General features: G+C 47.9%; 1 protein-coding gene across 2 annotated transcripts in view; it reads left to right on the forward strand.

Annotated features, from left to right (window-relative positions):
* MXI1 (MAX interactor 1, dimerization protein) overlaps positions 1–15,231 on the forward strand; it is an 84,560-nt gene that overhangs the window by 3,249 nt on the left and 66,080 nt on the right. Inside the window, exon 1 of one of the 2 annotated variants that reach the window (XM_068548528.1) lies at positions 14,228–14,447. The exons of the other annotated variant lie outside the window; for it this stretch is intronic. Coding sequence (XP_068404629.1) covers positions 14,309–14,447 — 139 coding nt within the window. The 5' untranslated portion in view covers positions 14,228–14,308. Of the gene's footprint in view, positions 1–14,227; positions 14,448–15,231 lie in introns of those variants that run through there. 2 annotated transcript variants of the gene reach the window in all.

A 15,231-nucleotide genomic window follows, 5' to 3' on the forward strand; every position in this document is an offset into this window, starting at 1 on the left:
GAGGGGAATCTAGGCGTTCCGATAGGATTCCAGCGTTTCTCAGGTCCCTGGTTTTTGGAAGGAAGCAAGGACCCTAGCTTTTTAATTATTTTTATGACTGGGGGGGCTCAAGTTTTGTTAGTTGGGCAAGGTCTTTTTGTTTGTTTGTTTGCTTGTTTTCTTAGGTCACTACTGCAAAGGGCATTACTGGCCGGCTCAGGTGCACAACCTCCCCGCTTTCATTTCAGCCAGTTCTCCTGTAATCACTTGATCTCAGTTTCTCCGCCTCCTCCTCTTCCCCCTCCCAGCTAGAGACACATGGTTTCCACATGGAGACAAACTTCTTTCCTCTGACTGGACTTGACCTAGCAGCGTCCCTCAGCCAATCGGCAGCTTCAGCTTCCTCTGACGTCACGAGTTGCTGAGGCCAGAGACTGGGGGGTGGAGCCAGGAGGCAAGCCAGAAAATCACGGGGAGCTCTAGTGTGGCCAGCTGGTACAATCCCTTCTTAAAGGGACGCTCTTCACCCGGGTGTTGAGCCTCAATTCTCCATTTCGGGTTCTGTGACACATCCTCGAAACGCACCGATAGGCCCTGGTCACGAGTTTACACGTTCCGCTTTTACCGTTTGCAAAGTATTTACCTGGCAGGAGCTTGCCTTATTTTCCGTTGTCACCAGAACTGCTTTTCATGGCTTCTTTGAGGTTTCCGTACTAGCAGAGCTGAGTGTACACAGTACTGAATTATTCTCAGTATATATAATGAGTTTTCTTGGGGTGTTCAAATTAAGTCACTCAGTATTGACTGCTCTGTGCAAGGCAAGGATTGCTTAGGATATGCTGGTACATTCTCCCAAAGTTCCAACTGATGTTGGAATCCCTGAGAATCTCAAATTATAGGCCTCCAGAAATATTAATCATGGATACTGTGACCCTGTTATCACAAATTCAGAAATTATACATAAATAACCTCTGATATATCACCCATATCCATTTGGGGTCCAGTGGAGGGATAGCAATTTAGGACTGACTGATTAGTGGAAAAAATATGTACTTCCTGTTTTAGAAAAGGTTAAAAATGAAAGGGAATAAGAAAGAAATTCACAAAAGGGTGTTCTGTGCATAAAAGTTGTTCAGCAGGCAAGTGGAAGTTACTATAACCGGTAAGGTCTACAGGACAGAAACGGGCTTCCCAGTCTGTAGGGAAGGTGGCTTTGGGGCAATGCTTAAGATAGAAAAGAATGATTAAATGGGAGTAGAAGCCATGGGTGGTTCTCTGGAGTGTATTACCTGGGTTTGAGGGTGAGGTGCTTTCCTAAGGGCATGGACAGGCCCAAGAGCAGCCTCTTCCCCCTGATAGAGTAAGCTGCTGCTGTGTGGTGTCATTTGGCGCTACCCTGCCTTCCTGACTTAATCTCTGCTCCCGTCCAGCAGGTCCACCAGCAAGCAGGCTTTACAGTCATGCCTCTGTGCTTCACTTAGACTCTTCTCTCTGTCTAAAATGCCCTCATTCTCTTACTCCCCTGGGGTTATCTGTGTCTTACCTACCCTTCAAGGCCTAGGTCAGTTCCCACCTCCTCCAGGAAACCTCCCCTGGATATTTCTTAAGTCAGGGTAGTTGAGAGAACAAAAGCTTTACAGTCACCCAGAGCAGGGCCCAAATTCCCCCTTCACTGCTTACTGGCTGTGTGACCTTGGGCACAAGTTACCTAACCTTTCTGAGGTTTCATTTCTTTTTTGTAAAACAAGGATAACAATAGCATCGGCCTCCTGCCATTGCTGAACAACTAACTGAGGTGCTCCTTTTAAAGTACCTGGAATATAGTAGGTGCTCAATAAATAGTCACTTCTTTGAGCCTTGATAATCAGCAATTCTCTACTTGCTTGCTGTGCATTAGCTTTATCCTCACAGGGAGAAGATTAGCATCTTAAGGGAAAAGGTCACTTACAGTATTTCAGTATATGTCACCGTTGCATAACACTGGGCATACGGTAGACAGTATACAGCCTTTGACTGGTTGGATTTGTCATTTACTGGCTATGGCACAGTGATCAGGTTTGAAGGCCAGGGGACACATGACAGACTTTCTGAAGACTTGGAGAAGAGTTAGAAATACTGATCTCTTCCAAGAAGGGAGGATGTCTCCCATTATCAATGCAGAATGCCCTTGGGCTGTAAAGACCAGGGCTTATAAGGAGATGGTAGGTCAGGCCTAGAGAGCTGAAACTACATCAGCTGTGACCCTACAGACGGATCAGTTATTGGTTTAGAGAGCAGGAAACCAGGGCAACTTATGCTAAAATTGAGGGCTTTGGTGGCAACTAATGTTCACCTAGGTCACATTTCTGTACAGAAGGCATCTTACGATTCATTCATTCATTCATTCCACAAATATGTATTGAGCATGTACTATGTGCAATTGCTTTTTTTTCTGAAAACTCCATGGGTTGATTTATGATGGGAGTGGAGTGATGTACTTGTTTTTGGTGGAGTTATGTAAAGAGCATTATTAAATCAGGCTTCTGTTTCCTCTGCATCCTAAATTATGTTCCTCAGATTCAACTTTTTTTCCAGTTTTAAATATTATCTCTGCCCATAGGTAAATGCCAGAAATAGACTTTTGAGGATACTGTTGTGGCTTTCAGAGTCCCAGAGCTCCCAGAGACTGGGTAACCTGTGGAGGGGACCCAGGAAAAGCATCCGGACCATGGGAAGTTAGAGAAGCTGAATTGAGCCATTTCTGGTTTGGGATGTGGTGGGGTGGGGGGGAAGCTCTATCAGATCCAAGGCAAAACAACAGCTGCTCACCTACCTGCCCTCTCTGACCAAAACACTCTCCCACTGATGCACCTAGAAATGGGGGTTTTCATCTGAGGATGGCTGGCAGAAGTCTGGGGGTAGAACGGAAGGAAATGAAGAGGGTGCCAGCATGCGGTGGCAGCAGCAACTAATTGCATTGTATAATGTCAACACTGGCAATTATTTATCGAGCACTGACTATACTTGGTAAAGAATGGGGCTAAACATGCGTTATCTCCTCCAATCTTCACAACAACCCCACGGCATATGCACTTCTATTACCCCCATTTTACAGAGGGGGTAACCAAGGAACAGGGAGCTGAGTAACTTGCCCAAAGGTCACAGGGTTAATAATGGCAGAGCTGAGTTTTGAACCTAGGCCTCTGATTCGACTGAGCCTACAGTTTTAACCATATATACGTGTATGCATTTTCCAGCCAAGGAATGAAGTCCAGAGAGGTGAAATGACTTGCTCAAGGTCGCCCAATAATCTGAAGCAGAGCGGGTGTTTGTAACACCCTGTTGATTGTCCAGGGTCTTCCTGCACACACTCTGCTTAGAAAAGGTTTAGAAGTGAAGCTGGAGACAGAAGAGCCAACCAGAGAGATTGTTTTTGTTTTTCAGAGTTGTTCAACTCTGCTGGCCCTAACTCAAGTTTAGGCTCCTAGGAAACACTACCCCCCTCCTACTGCCTTTCCCAAGTCTGTCCTCTGGACATATTAGAGGACTTGGGGCTGTTGCTATGGTACTAGGGCCAACAGCAGGTTCACCAAAAGCTGGGTCTTTTGCTTTTTAAAAAAAGCCTGGCCCTGCAGAAATGAATTGGCCACAAAGATTTGCATCAGTCATTGTGGCTTGTTCTGTTTTAGATGCCCCTGCCTCCCTACCCCACCCCCTCTTCCCTACCACCACCACTTTCTATAAATACAGTTGGATAAATATTGATTTAAACTGGGTTTCTGGAGGAGAAGCCCATGGTTGCCCTGGCCTGGTCTTCACTTAGATACCACCAGTATGCCAGGCCTGACACACCTAACCCCTGATAGCACTGGCTTCCAAATGACCCGTTTTGGGGAGGTGACTTGTGATTTTGTGGCTTTTGAGTTAAAAAAAGAGAGAGAAAGAAAAAGAAGTATAAAAATCAATAACCCAGCAAAAAATGGGAATCTTCCTGCAGAATGAATAAAGGCATTTTCAGCAGGAAGAAACGGGGGAAGGTTTATGGTAGCCTGGCCTTCTGAACCAGTTCTCTGCCCTTTCCCATTCTGCCTTCCACTCCCTTTTGGGTTTTGCTTTTAAAGGAGGCAGGTGGTAAGACGGAGCATCAGGGCCAGAAGGAGCCCCAGAGGTCACAGAGCAGCCATCATCCTCACTATACAGACGGGGAGGCCGAGGCCCAGAGAAGGACAGTGGCTTACCCAAGATGACACAGGAGAGGCAGAACCAGGTCCTTCTGGGCTGTGTTCCCTCCCGCCTGACGTGAGAATGGGTCCCAGGCAGAGCCCCAAACCGGGCTTTTGTTTTATAAGTCAGGTGCTCATAAAGTCAGCAATTCTCAACCCTGGTTTACTGATCCCAGGGTGTGTCCGGTTATTGCAAAGGTCGTCGCAACATTCTCAATAGTCTCTCAAAATTGAGCTAATTTGAATTCACCATTTAGAAGAAATATTTCCTTTTACATTTAGGGTGGGGGGAGTGGGGGGAGCCCGAAGGCGATGACAGTGACAGGATGGCTACCCAGCCTTAACTGAGGAGGAGGAATTCAAGTCTTCCTGGAGGGGCCTCCTTCTGGGGGTGGAGGGTGGAGCTCTGGCTGACACTGGAGAGAAGCTTCAATTCCGCAGGGAGAGACACCTGCTCTCTGGCTCTTCTGCTAAACTAAAGGGAAGTAATTTTCTCGATACTGTTGTCCCTGAGTGGCCTGGCTGGAGGTCTTAAAGCTGGCAGCAGCTGACTTGATCTCTCCGGCCAAAACGAATGGGCGTTTGCCACCATCCTCCGCAGCTGGAGGTTCCTTCTTTGCTTCCTCATCTTGGCAGAATGCTGTACAGGGCCCCTTGCTTGTGAAATATTTTGAAAGTTCAGGTGACCCTTGTTTTGAGCAATACATCTCCAGGAAATATATGTAAATAGGATCTCTTTTTTAAAAATTTAGGTTAGAGAACCTTTCTTTAAAAGGCCCCTGTGGCAAATAATTTTATAAAATGTGGAATTATATTGCATGCCACGAATTCTCCCTAAATGTGTTCTGTGAGTTTGTTCATTCATCCATCCATCAAACTGGTACTTAAGGGGTACACACTGCTTTATGTCAGGCTCTGTGCTAGGACCTGGAAGTACAGTTTCCTGCCATCATGGAGTTATACTCTATTGCAGTGCCAGATTTTAGAAATTCAGTTGTCTTAAAGTAAACCCCAACAGTGTGGGACTGCATCTGACTTGGGCTTTGTGTCTTTGGTTCTAGCCATCATTACAGATAGAACAAAAATTTATGCCGGGCTTCCAAAAAAAGGAATAGTTCCTCCCCTCCCTGCATGCACCCTGCCCACCCCCCAGCCTGGTGTTTAAAATCCTTTGTGTTTTGTGTTTATCCTTGTAATATTTACAGATCTGACTCTTTTTTTTTTTTTTTTTTTTAAAGCTGCCTGAGCTTAGGAAATCAAGTACTGTGTAAGCAACCTTGTAAATAAGCACATTCCACTTCTAGTTCTTTACAGACTAGGGCACTCTGCACTTGGAGGATTGTCCATAGCAGTGCTCCTACCAAGCCTGCTCTCCCATACAACATGCCCTTGGCCTCATACCTCTAATATCCAACTCCAGTGTCTGCTAAGGAAATTTAAACACAGCAAAATTAGAAAGATAAACACAGTGTCCTGAGGGAGAGAAAGATTGGGAAGTTTAAAGCTAATAAAGGGGATTTGGATTACCTGCTACTAGAGATATTTTACCCTGTGTCTTTATTGCCATTAGCAAGGATACTTGAATAAAGATGGTTCGGGACTGTTTTAATACTGTTGTATTAAAACGGAGGGCGTGGGCTTCCCTGGTGGCGCAGCGGTTGAGAATCTGCCTGCCAATGCAGGGGACACGGGTTCGAGCCCTGGTCTGGGAAGATCCCACATGCCACGGAGCAACTAGGCCCGTGAGCCACACCTACTGAGCCTGTGCGTCTGGAGTCTGTGCTCCGCAACAAGAGAGGCCGCGATAGTGAGAGGCCCGCGCACCGCGATGAAGAGTGGCCCCCGCTTGCCGCAACTAGAGAAAGCCCTCGCACAGAAACGAAGACCCAACACAGCCATAAATAAATTAATTAATTAATTAAAAAAAAAAAAGAACATATACGTCACATTTAAAAAAAAAAAAACAAAAAAAAACAAAAAAAAAAACGGAGGGCGTGCCCAGGGCTGCTCTGTTTTTGGCCATGGGTGGCGAGTGTAAGCGCATGTGGCCTTTGTTTTTATTTCTACAGGGGCCCAGAACTTCATTATGATGTCCCTGTGTTATCTCCCTCTTACCTCCACCACACCTGACCATCTCTACCATATTTCTTGACTCCCAAGACTCTGAGTACCTTGCATGCAACTTTCTTTCCTTTTTCCCACCAGCTGTAAAATTTCTAACACCTGTGAGGAGCCAAGCACTGTGCTTGTTGCTTCCAAAGTGCAGTATGTGTGGTCTCCAGTTCTAGTTCTATATTCCAGTGCAAGTGACAGACAAATAGAGAACAGTAAATAATACTTGCCTGTCTCCTGCGAGTCTGATAGCCTGTCCCCAAGGAGGCTGCTGACAAATACAATGTTGTCTCTGTTTTCCAAAGGAATAGTGATAATGGTGCCCTTTTACTGAGCAGTTACTACGTGCCAGCACAATGCTAAGTGCTTTATATTAAATCCTAACAATCATCCAACAGGAGGGTGCTATCATTATCCTCATTTTATAGATGAGGAAAGCCTTAGCCTTAGCAAGGCTAACTAACTTTCCCAAGGCCACCTGCTAACAAAGAGTGGAGCTGAGACTCAAAACCAGGTTTTTCTTTCTTCCTAGGAGACTTCAGAACTCTGAGAGAAGTGTCAGAGAGCAAGAGGCAAGAAATGGAATCTGGAATGTTTGAGGTTCAGACTGAGGGTCCCCTTGGGAATGCCTCCCTGGAGCGACTTCCTTTACTTCCCACTCATCCTAGGGCAGAGAGAGGGCAGCCAAAACCTTCCGGGACTCTTTAGGCATTGACACTGAAGCCAGATAGGGCCCTTTTTTCTGGAAGGCAATGGTCTAGGGTGTTGCCACTTGCCCTTGCAGTACCACCTTGCCCAGCACCCCCTGGGGAACTCACCCAACCAGTAGGGCTCCTGACACTCTGGGTGCTACAATGTCAAGGGTGTGAATCCACACCCTGTCAGGCTCTACTAGGTTTCCAGAAGGCACTTGAGCTTGTAGGGCAACTGGTCTGGCCCGTGCTTGGCAAGTGTGAGCTGCACAGATGAGCTTTAGGCCCTGGCTGCCACCTTGCCAGTGTGGGCCAGCTGGTTCCGGTCAAACGGCGTAGGTCCAACCTCTTCCTCTCCTCCATCGAGATCTAGGAAACAAGAGTGATCTTAAATATAACTGGGTTCATGTCATTTATTTGGTTAAAGCCCTTCAATAGTTTCCTTCCTATCTCACTTAGAATAAAATCCATCTTCCCTGCATGGCCGTCACCCTTACTGTTTAACGTGAGTGTGGTCTGAAGATGGGTAGCCCTGGTGTCTCCTGGGACCTTGTCAGAAATGGGACTCCCAGGTCCCACCCCAGAGCTGCTGAATCCAAATCTCCATTTTAGCATGATTCCCAGGTGATCTGTGCGCTCATTAAAGCTTGAGAAGCTGGCCTAGACAGCCCTTGTGATTGCCCTAATCCCTCTACCCACCTAAAGCTACCCCCCCATCTCATTTATTATTTATCCCTTATCCTACTTATCACAGTTTACAATGATTTTACTTGCTTATCATCTGTCTATCAGGCTAGAATACAAGCACCTTGAGGACAAAGACCACAAGCAGTTTTTGTTTTTTGTTTTTTGTTTTAATACATTTATTTATTTATTTATTTATTTATTTTTAGCTGTGTTGGGTCTTCGTTTCTGTGCGAGGGCTTTCTCTAGTTGCGGTGAGCGGGGGCCACTCTTCATTGCGGTGCGCGGGCCTCTCACTATCGCGGCCTCTCTTGCTGCGGAGCACAGGCTCCAGGCGCGCAGGCTCAGTAGTTGTGGCTCACGGGCCCAGTTGCTCCGCGGCATGTGGGATCTTCCCAGACCAGGGCTCGAACCCGTGTCCCCTGCACTGGCAGGCAGATTCTCAACCACTGCGCCGCCAGGGAAGCCCCACAAGCAGTTTTGTTCATTGTCCTCTTTAGCATCTATGTTAGTGCCCAGCATGTAATGGAGGATTAAGAAAGATTCGTTGAACAAATGATGAGTTCTCTGCCTTTAACCTTCTGACCTAGTGTTTATCAACAAGGGAGCTATTGATGAGACGGTTCTTCTTGAGCAGGATTTAAAATCCTTGGTTCGTACTCACTAAATGCCAGTAGAACTCCCCAGTCATGGTGACACTCAAGAAAGACACTCCTACACATTTCTGAAGCCTTCTAGGCGGATGGTATTACACCTGGGTGAGACCATTGCCCTAACCAATTTTGTCTGACCTTGTCTGACGGAACATACCCTGACGTATGCTGTGGGGTCCAAGAGTTGGGAAATCTAGGTTTGAATCCGTTTGCTACCTATGTGACCTTGGGCAAATCACTTAACCTTTTTTGGGCTTCATCTGGGAAACAGGAATCTCAGAGGTGTGTAGAGGATTAAATGAACTGACTATACAAGTGGCACCATGCACATTGTTGGCTCTCATTATGTAGCAGCTAGTAGGCAAGTGGAGGCATATGTTCTAGGATCTCTGGAGAATCCCAGAATCCTAGAATCAGAATGCTGAAAATAGAAGTGATGGTGAGATCACAGACATCTTTGGCCAGGCAAAGGCCTGGTGTTTTATTCTAAATAGTGCACCTGAAGCTGAGAACTCAGCCACGAGGCAGCAGGGCCGGGTGTGTGATTTAGTGTCCAGGGCCTGGCTGGCCCTAAGAGTGACCTCCACAAGTTTCTGCCGCTTGGAAGGGAGTGGTGATGCCAAGGGGTGGTGAGGCAGGGCAACTGTAGGCAGGCTCCTGGCAGGGGAGGGAGGGTTACCCAGGGCTGTGTCAAGAATGTGGGGCATCCTCTTAGCAGCAGGGGAAGGCCTCTGGTAATATATTTTTTTAAGGCTTTAAAATCAAGTTGCATTTAACTTTGAAAGAATAGGTCATTGCATCCAAAACCTGATAAGTGCAACAAAAAATTACAGTACATTCTTGCTTTTGAATAGAGATGCAAACATTCTAAACAAAATATTAACCCATGGAATGAGCAGTTTTAAAGAACAACATACAATGGCTGACCAGGATATATGCCAGAGATGGCTGAAAGTCACAAAATCTATCAGTATAAATGATTATAACCACAAATTAAAGGAGAATAATACATGGCTACAGCAACACATGATGAAATGTCATTTGAAAAAAAGTATTCGGGAGGCATTCCTAATGAAGGAAGCTACTTCCATACAACAAAGATCATTTACCTGTGCTGGTCTTTTAATTAAAGTGATGTAGCGAGGTTGGGCCCATGGCTTGTGGTCATCACCAGCAGAGGAGTTGATTCTTCCCTTTCCTTAGGGAAGAATGAACCTTGAACAGAAGACGAAACAGGAAACGCTTTGGATCCCTTTGGAATGTAACTTGATCTAGATATTTAAAGGAGAGGGTCTCCATAAATTTAAAAGACCAGAAAATGTATTCCACTTTATTTATCTATTTTTTATTTATTTTATTTTATTTTTTATAACTTTATTTGTTTGTTTTTGTTTTTTGTTTTTTGGCTGTGTTGGGTCTTCGTTGCCGTGCGCGGGCTTTCCCTAGTTGCGGCTAGCAGGGGATACTCTTTGTTGCAGTGTGCAGGATTCTCATTGTCGTGGCTTCTCTTGTTGCAGAGCATGGGCTCTAGGCACGCGGGCTTCAGTAGTTGTGGCACGCGGGCTCAGTAGTTGTGGCACATGGACTTAGTTGCTCCACGGCATGTGGGATCTTCCCGGGCCAGGGATCGAGCCCGTGTTCCCTGCATTGGCAGGTGGATTCTTAACCACTGCGCCACCAGGGAAACCCCATATTTACCTATTTATTTTTAAAACCACAAATCAACTAGAAAAAGAATTATGGAGATGGGTAGAGAGCACAGGATGAGAGTCTGTAAGACTGAGTCCTAACCCTTGCTCCATCAGTTTGATAGATAACTGTGTGACCTTGGTAAGTTACCATACCTCTCTGAGCCTCAGTATTTTCATCTGAAAAATGGAGGCTGGATTGAGGAATAAGCTTAATGATACAAACTTCTACGAAACAAACCATGAAATATTATTCGGGGGAACATTCACTTGGCATGCCCCTAGCAAGATCCTCCCGCATACCTTATCAGTTGCACCCCCAAGTGGGGTGCTCCGGGGTAAGCAAGAGTCTTGCACGTGCATATTAATTGAGTCCTGCAATGCAGATTTCTTCTTGGATCCAAGTTAATGCAAAAAAGAAGGAAGAGGACATTCGAAAGATTAACACATCCATTACAATCACCGAAACAGGCTGCTGTTATAAGGGCCATTTAATAAAATGTAAGAAGCCCTTTTCTAAGAAGGAAGAGATAAGCCAGGATGGAAGTCAAGTGCAGCTGTTTGAGCGTCTGCCAGTGGCCTGATCTCACCAGAAAACCAAAGTTAAAAAACAACAAACTTCCAGATTCAGCGATCTCAGATTAACACTGCCTCCCCCTGCTGTTTCCTCCACCCTCATGTCCTTTCTTTCCCTTTATCCCCAGCTCAGGCACCTGGGTCGTGGTGCTTTTCCGTCTGGTTGGGATGTCAGCCGGCAGCCCTGGCGACTGGAGCCCTGGGAGGCGGCAGCTACCTCTCGGGTTTAGCATTACGTCATCCCTTCTAGACCCAAATTTATCTCGGCTGCACACAGACCCGCAGCTCTGAGCTGCTGCTGACTCGAGGAGAGCTTACGCATGAAGTTAGGCAAGGCTGACTCACTGGGCAGAAGAAAAGGTTTTCTGCTGCTCCTCACGTTTCTGGGCTCCGAGGAGAGAGGCGAGGAGGAGGCTGCGGTTGTCATTTTGGGGTGGGCGATGGGAAGATGTATAACTGTTAACGGTTCTTACTTAGGAGCTCAGGACTTACCTCCCCTGTTCCCAGCCTTGATTATTTGAAGATCCCCACCCTTGAAGATAACTGCGGAAAACAGTGCCCTGCACAGTATACACTTTGCAGTTTCAGGGAAGTTCTCTTAAGTGCCAGGTGTCACTAAGACAGTGACTTCGGACTTGCACCTTAACCTCGTGGCCCCTTCCCCTCTATTCGTCTTTCCTGTCTGCAGAAACGATGTAACGCAGACCAGCCTTCTCCATTGTTCATGGATCTGCAGTAAATCATTTGAAAATTTACATTGAGTAAACGGTGCAGGGAGAGGACCCCTAGGAATGGAGAGCTTTGCCGTGTTCTTCCAGAAGGCAGACTGTCCCCATCCAGGCTGTTTGTTACAGGGCTGGGGGACTCTGGAGGACTTTTTCCGTCTTCAAAAGAGACTCCCCTGAGTGAGATACTTTAGGGAGAGGACAGAAGAACCAGAAACTATGGGTAAGATTCCAGGTTCTTTTGTCATAGACTTTGGAAGCCTTGCTTTTCCTCAGTTTCCCCATTTGTAGTGCAGATTGGATTCATCTGCAAAAGAAAGGCCATGGCTGCCTCTGGGCTTCCCCAGGCTGGGCTGGTGCTGAGGGATGGTGTGTGGGTAGCATCACTCTCCCAAGGCTAGAGCCCCAGGCTTTGTGCTGTAGGAGGCCCTTGTGGCCAATGTCCACACAAGAACTCTGGGAGTCAGCCGGAGCAGGTCATTTGCTGTTAGAAGAGGCTGGATATTTCTGTACAGAAACCGGTTCTTAACACTGCCCACCATCACCATCACCTTTTCTCTTCTTCAACATATGCAGGTGGCCTTTTGGTGATTCTCGCACTACCTTCCATCTCCTCATCTCCCTCTTGGCCATGGCTTTAAAAGAAGGGTTGGTTAATTCATCTGGAGGTCAACTGTGAAAGGCCAGGCATGTGCTCCAAGCATCCTGCTTTCTCTTAATAGCCCGCTAGGGCTTATGATGTATGGATTTAAACCCATCTTGAACACATGTGTATTTTCAGTTTGTACTTTTTTCCTTGATTGCATGTCGCATGGTTTACCTCCCATTGGGTAGACTTTTATTTGTTATAAAGCTACCTCTTTTAAGTTCCTGGGGTAGCCCTTAGCAATTTGTGATCTGAAGTGGTAGAAACTTTCAACTTTATTAGAAACTTTCAACCTTATTTTTATTTCTACCCTCAACTTACAGATGTTCTGAGTGAACAGGTATTTTCTTTTAAATAATTCCATTCTTCCCCTATCCAACATGTCCCTTGTTGAATGTGGAGGGTGGTTGTTACCAACACCCAATGGGAAAGCCCAGATCTGAAGTGACCTAGCCAACAGCTGAAAAAGCACAGTTCCTGTTTCAAAGCTTTTACAAAAAAAAAATCTCCTGTGGCTTGTGAACATCTCTCATTTTGGGTCTCCCTGCATTTGATGGAACATCTATTTGGTTCTTAAATGTGGTGCCAAGTGTAATATTTAATAAGGCTGGCAGAATTTTGCAGATTTTGACCTCATTGGAAATCTTGTTCACTTTGGAAAAAAAAAGGAGGGAGAGCATATTAAAATGCAGCATGAAGCCCATGACATTTTTGAGAGTAACATTTTCATTCTGAGATGGTTATTTTCTGCAGTAGCCACTGGAATGACCACAGGAAGTTCTCCCCTCACCAAGAGCTTCCTGTTATTCTGGATGTCCACCAGGAGGTTAAAATAATCAGGGTGGGGAAAAGTTATGGATGTTTACACAATTCCCAGCTTGCTCCTAGAGCTTTCAACAGTTATGACCCTCTTGCCTTTCTTCGCCCTAGACCAGAGCTTCTCAGTCAGGGGTGATTTTCTGCCCCAAGAGACATTTGGCAATGTCTGGAGACATTTTTGGTAGTCACACCTGAGTTGGTGGTGTGCTACTGGCATCTAGTGGGTAGAGGCCAGGGATGCTGCTGAATATCCCACAATGCACAGGTCTCCACCCCCACCCCCAGTTAGGAATTATTCGCCCAAAATATCAATAATGCTGAGGTGGAGAAACTCTGGTCTAGACTTTGAGGACTTGGAAAGACGGTGGTGGTGAGGGCAGCCATTGGCAGTCTTTTAATGTGGTCCTGCTCTCTTTAGCCTCTGCTTTCAGTTCCTTCTCTGTGGAGGAGAGCGTGAGAGGAAATGATCATCATAGCTTCCATTTATTGAGTGCCATGTACTAAGTGCTGGAATTATTTAATCTTCACAATTAGCCCTACTGACTACACACTCCTTGAGAGCAAGGCCCATCTCTGTTTCTCTCATTACTGTACACATTATGTCTAGTACAGTGCCTGACACATGGCAGGCCCTCAATGTTTGGATAAATGGAGTAATTATACCTGATATAGATGTGAGGAAAATGAGGCCTGAAGAGTCCACACAACTAGTGTTAAGTAGCAGAGTCAGAATTTGAACTGAGCTTCATGTGACTCCAGCACCAAACCACTGAATTATATCCCTCACTTGCAGCACCAGAGAGGTTTTCTAGTCTCTAAAATCTCGAAGTTTTCTAGCCTTTTCCCCTCCTGAGGGAGGTGAAAGGAGTTTTAAAAAATAAGATTAAAAAAAAACACAAAACACTACCTCTCTGTGAAAACTGAGGTGGAAGAAGGGCCTTATGGGAGCCCTCTCTGGCTCCGATAGGATCACCCCTTGTTCCTGAACAGGGATTTTTGGCTTTTCAAGTATTTATTCTGCACATGGGGCAACCAAGGCACACAAGTTACAGGAGAAAGTAGTAGTAGATAGAAAACTGGAGCGTGGCACTGCGGATCAAGCATGCTTCAGCTCCTAGGCGCCCGCCTGGAGTCGACTCACAGTTCGCTCAAATCCTTCGCTCCGCGAAGCAAAGCCCAGAGAGCTTCTTAGTCTTTGCATCTGGGAGGTAGAAGTCGAGCGGGACTACATCTCCCGGCGGCCATTGCGGAATTTGGCAAGGCGCAGGCGCATTGAAGCGGCGTGCGTACTACGACTCCCGGCGTGCAGTGGGCGGGGCGGGACTACATTTCCCAGGAGGCAGAGGAAGGGGCGGGAGGGGGCGGGCCGCGGCACTGCTCCCGCCCCTCCTCCGTGCTTGCGCGGAGAGGTAAACAAACCCCGCGCTGGCTGTCTGCTGAGGCGCGGGGGCGGCGGGGAGCGCGCGGAACCGCGGCGGGGCTGGCCCGCCCGCCGCCGCACATGTCCCGGGGCGGTGCCGGATTGTAGCCGCATGAGGCGCCTCCTGTCGGCCGGGGAAGAGAGCGCGGAGAGGCCCCTGTCGCCGCCCGCGGTGCCCATGGAGCAGGTGCGGATGATCAACGTGCAGCGCCTGCTGGAGGCGGCCGAGTTTTTGGAGCGCCGCGACCGAGGTAACGGCTGGACGCCGCCGCCTCCTCCACCGCTTGAGCCCGCGCACTCCAGCTCCGCGCAAGGAGTGCGGTGCGGCGGGTGAGGGGTGCGTGTGTGAGGAGGGTGCGTGTGTGAGGAGGGGGTGCGTGTGTGAGGAGGGGTGAGTGTGTGAGGAGGGCTGTGTGTGTGTGAGGAGGGGGTGCGTGTGTGAGGAGGGGGTGCGTGTGTGAGGAGGGGTTGCGTGTGTGAGGAAGGGGGGTGCGTGTGTGAGGGGGGTGCGTGTGTGAGGGGGGTGCGTGTGTGAGGAGGGGGTGCGAGTGTGACGAGGGGTTGCCTGTGAGGAGGGGGTGCGTGTGTGACGAGGAGTTGCCTGTGAGGAAGGGTTGAGTGTGTGACGAGGGGTGTGTGTGTGAGGAGGGGGTGCGTGTGTGAGGAGGGGGTGCGAGTGTGACGAGGGGTTGCCTGTGAGGAGGGGTGCATGTGTGAGGAGGGGGGTGCGTGTGTGAGGAGGGGGTGCGTGTGTGAGGCGGGTGCGTGTGTGAGGAGGGGGTGCGTGTGAGGGGGTGCGTGTGTGAGGAGGGGGTGCGTGTGTGAGGGGTGAGTGTGTGAGGAGGGGGTGCGTGTGTGAGGAGGGGGTGCGTGTGTGAGGAGGGGGTGCGTGTGAGGGGGCTGCGTGTGTGAGGAGGGTGCGAGTGTGAGGAGTGGGTGCGTGTGTGAGGAGGGGTGAGTGTGAGGAGGGGGTGCGTGTGTGAGGAGGGGTGAGTGTGTGAGGGGGGTGCGTGTGTGAGGAGGGTGTGAGTGTGA

This window comes from Eschrichtius robustus, chromosome 7 (assembly GCF_028021215.1).
Source record: "Eschrichtius robustus isolate mEscRob2 chromosome 7, mEscRob2.pri, whole genome shotgun sequence".
Classification (NCBI taxonomy): domain Eukaryota; kingdom Metazoa; phylum Chordata; class Mammalia; order Artiodactyla; family Eschrichtiidae; genus Eschrichtius; species Eschrichtius robustus.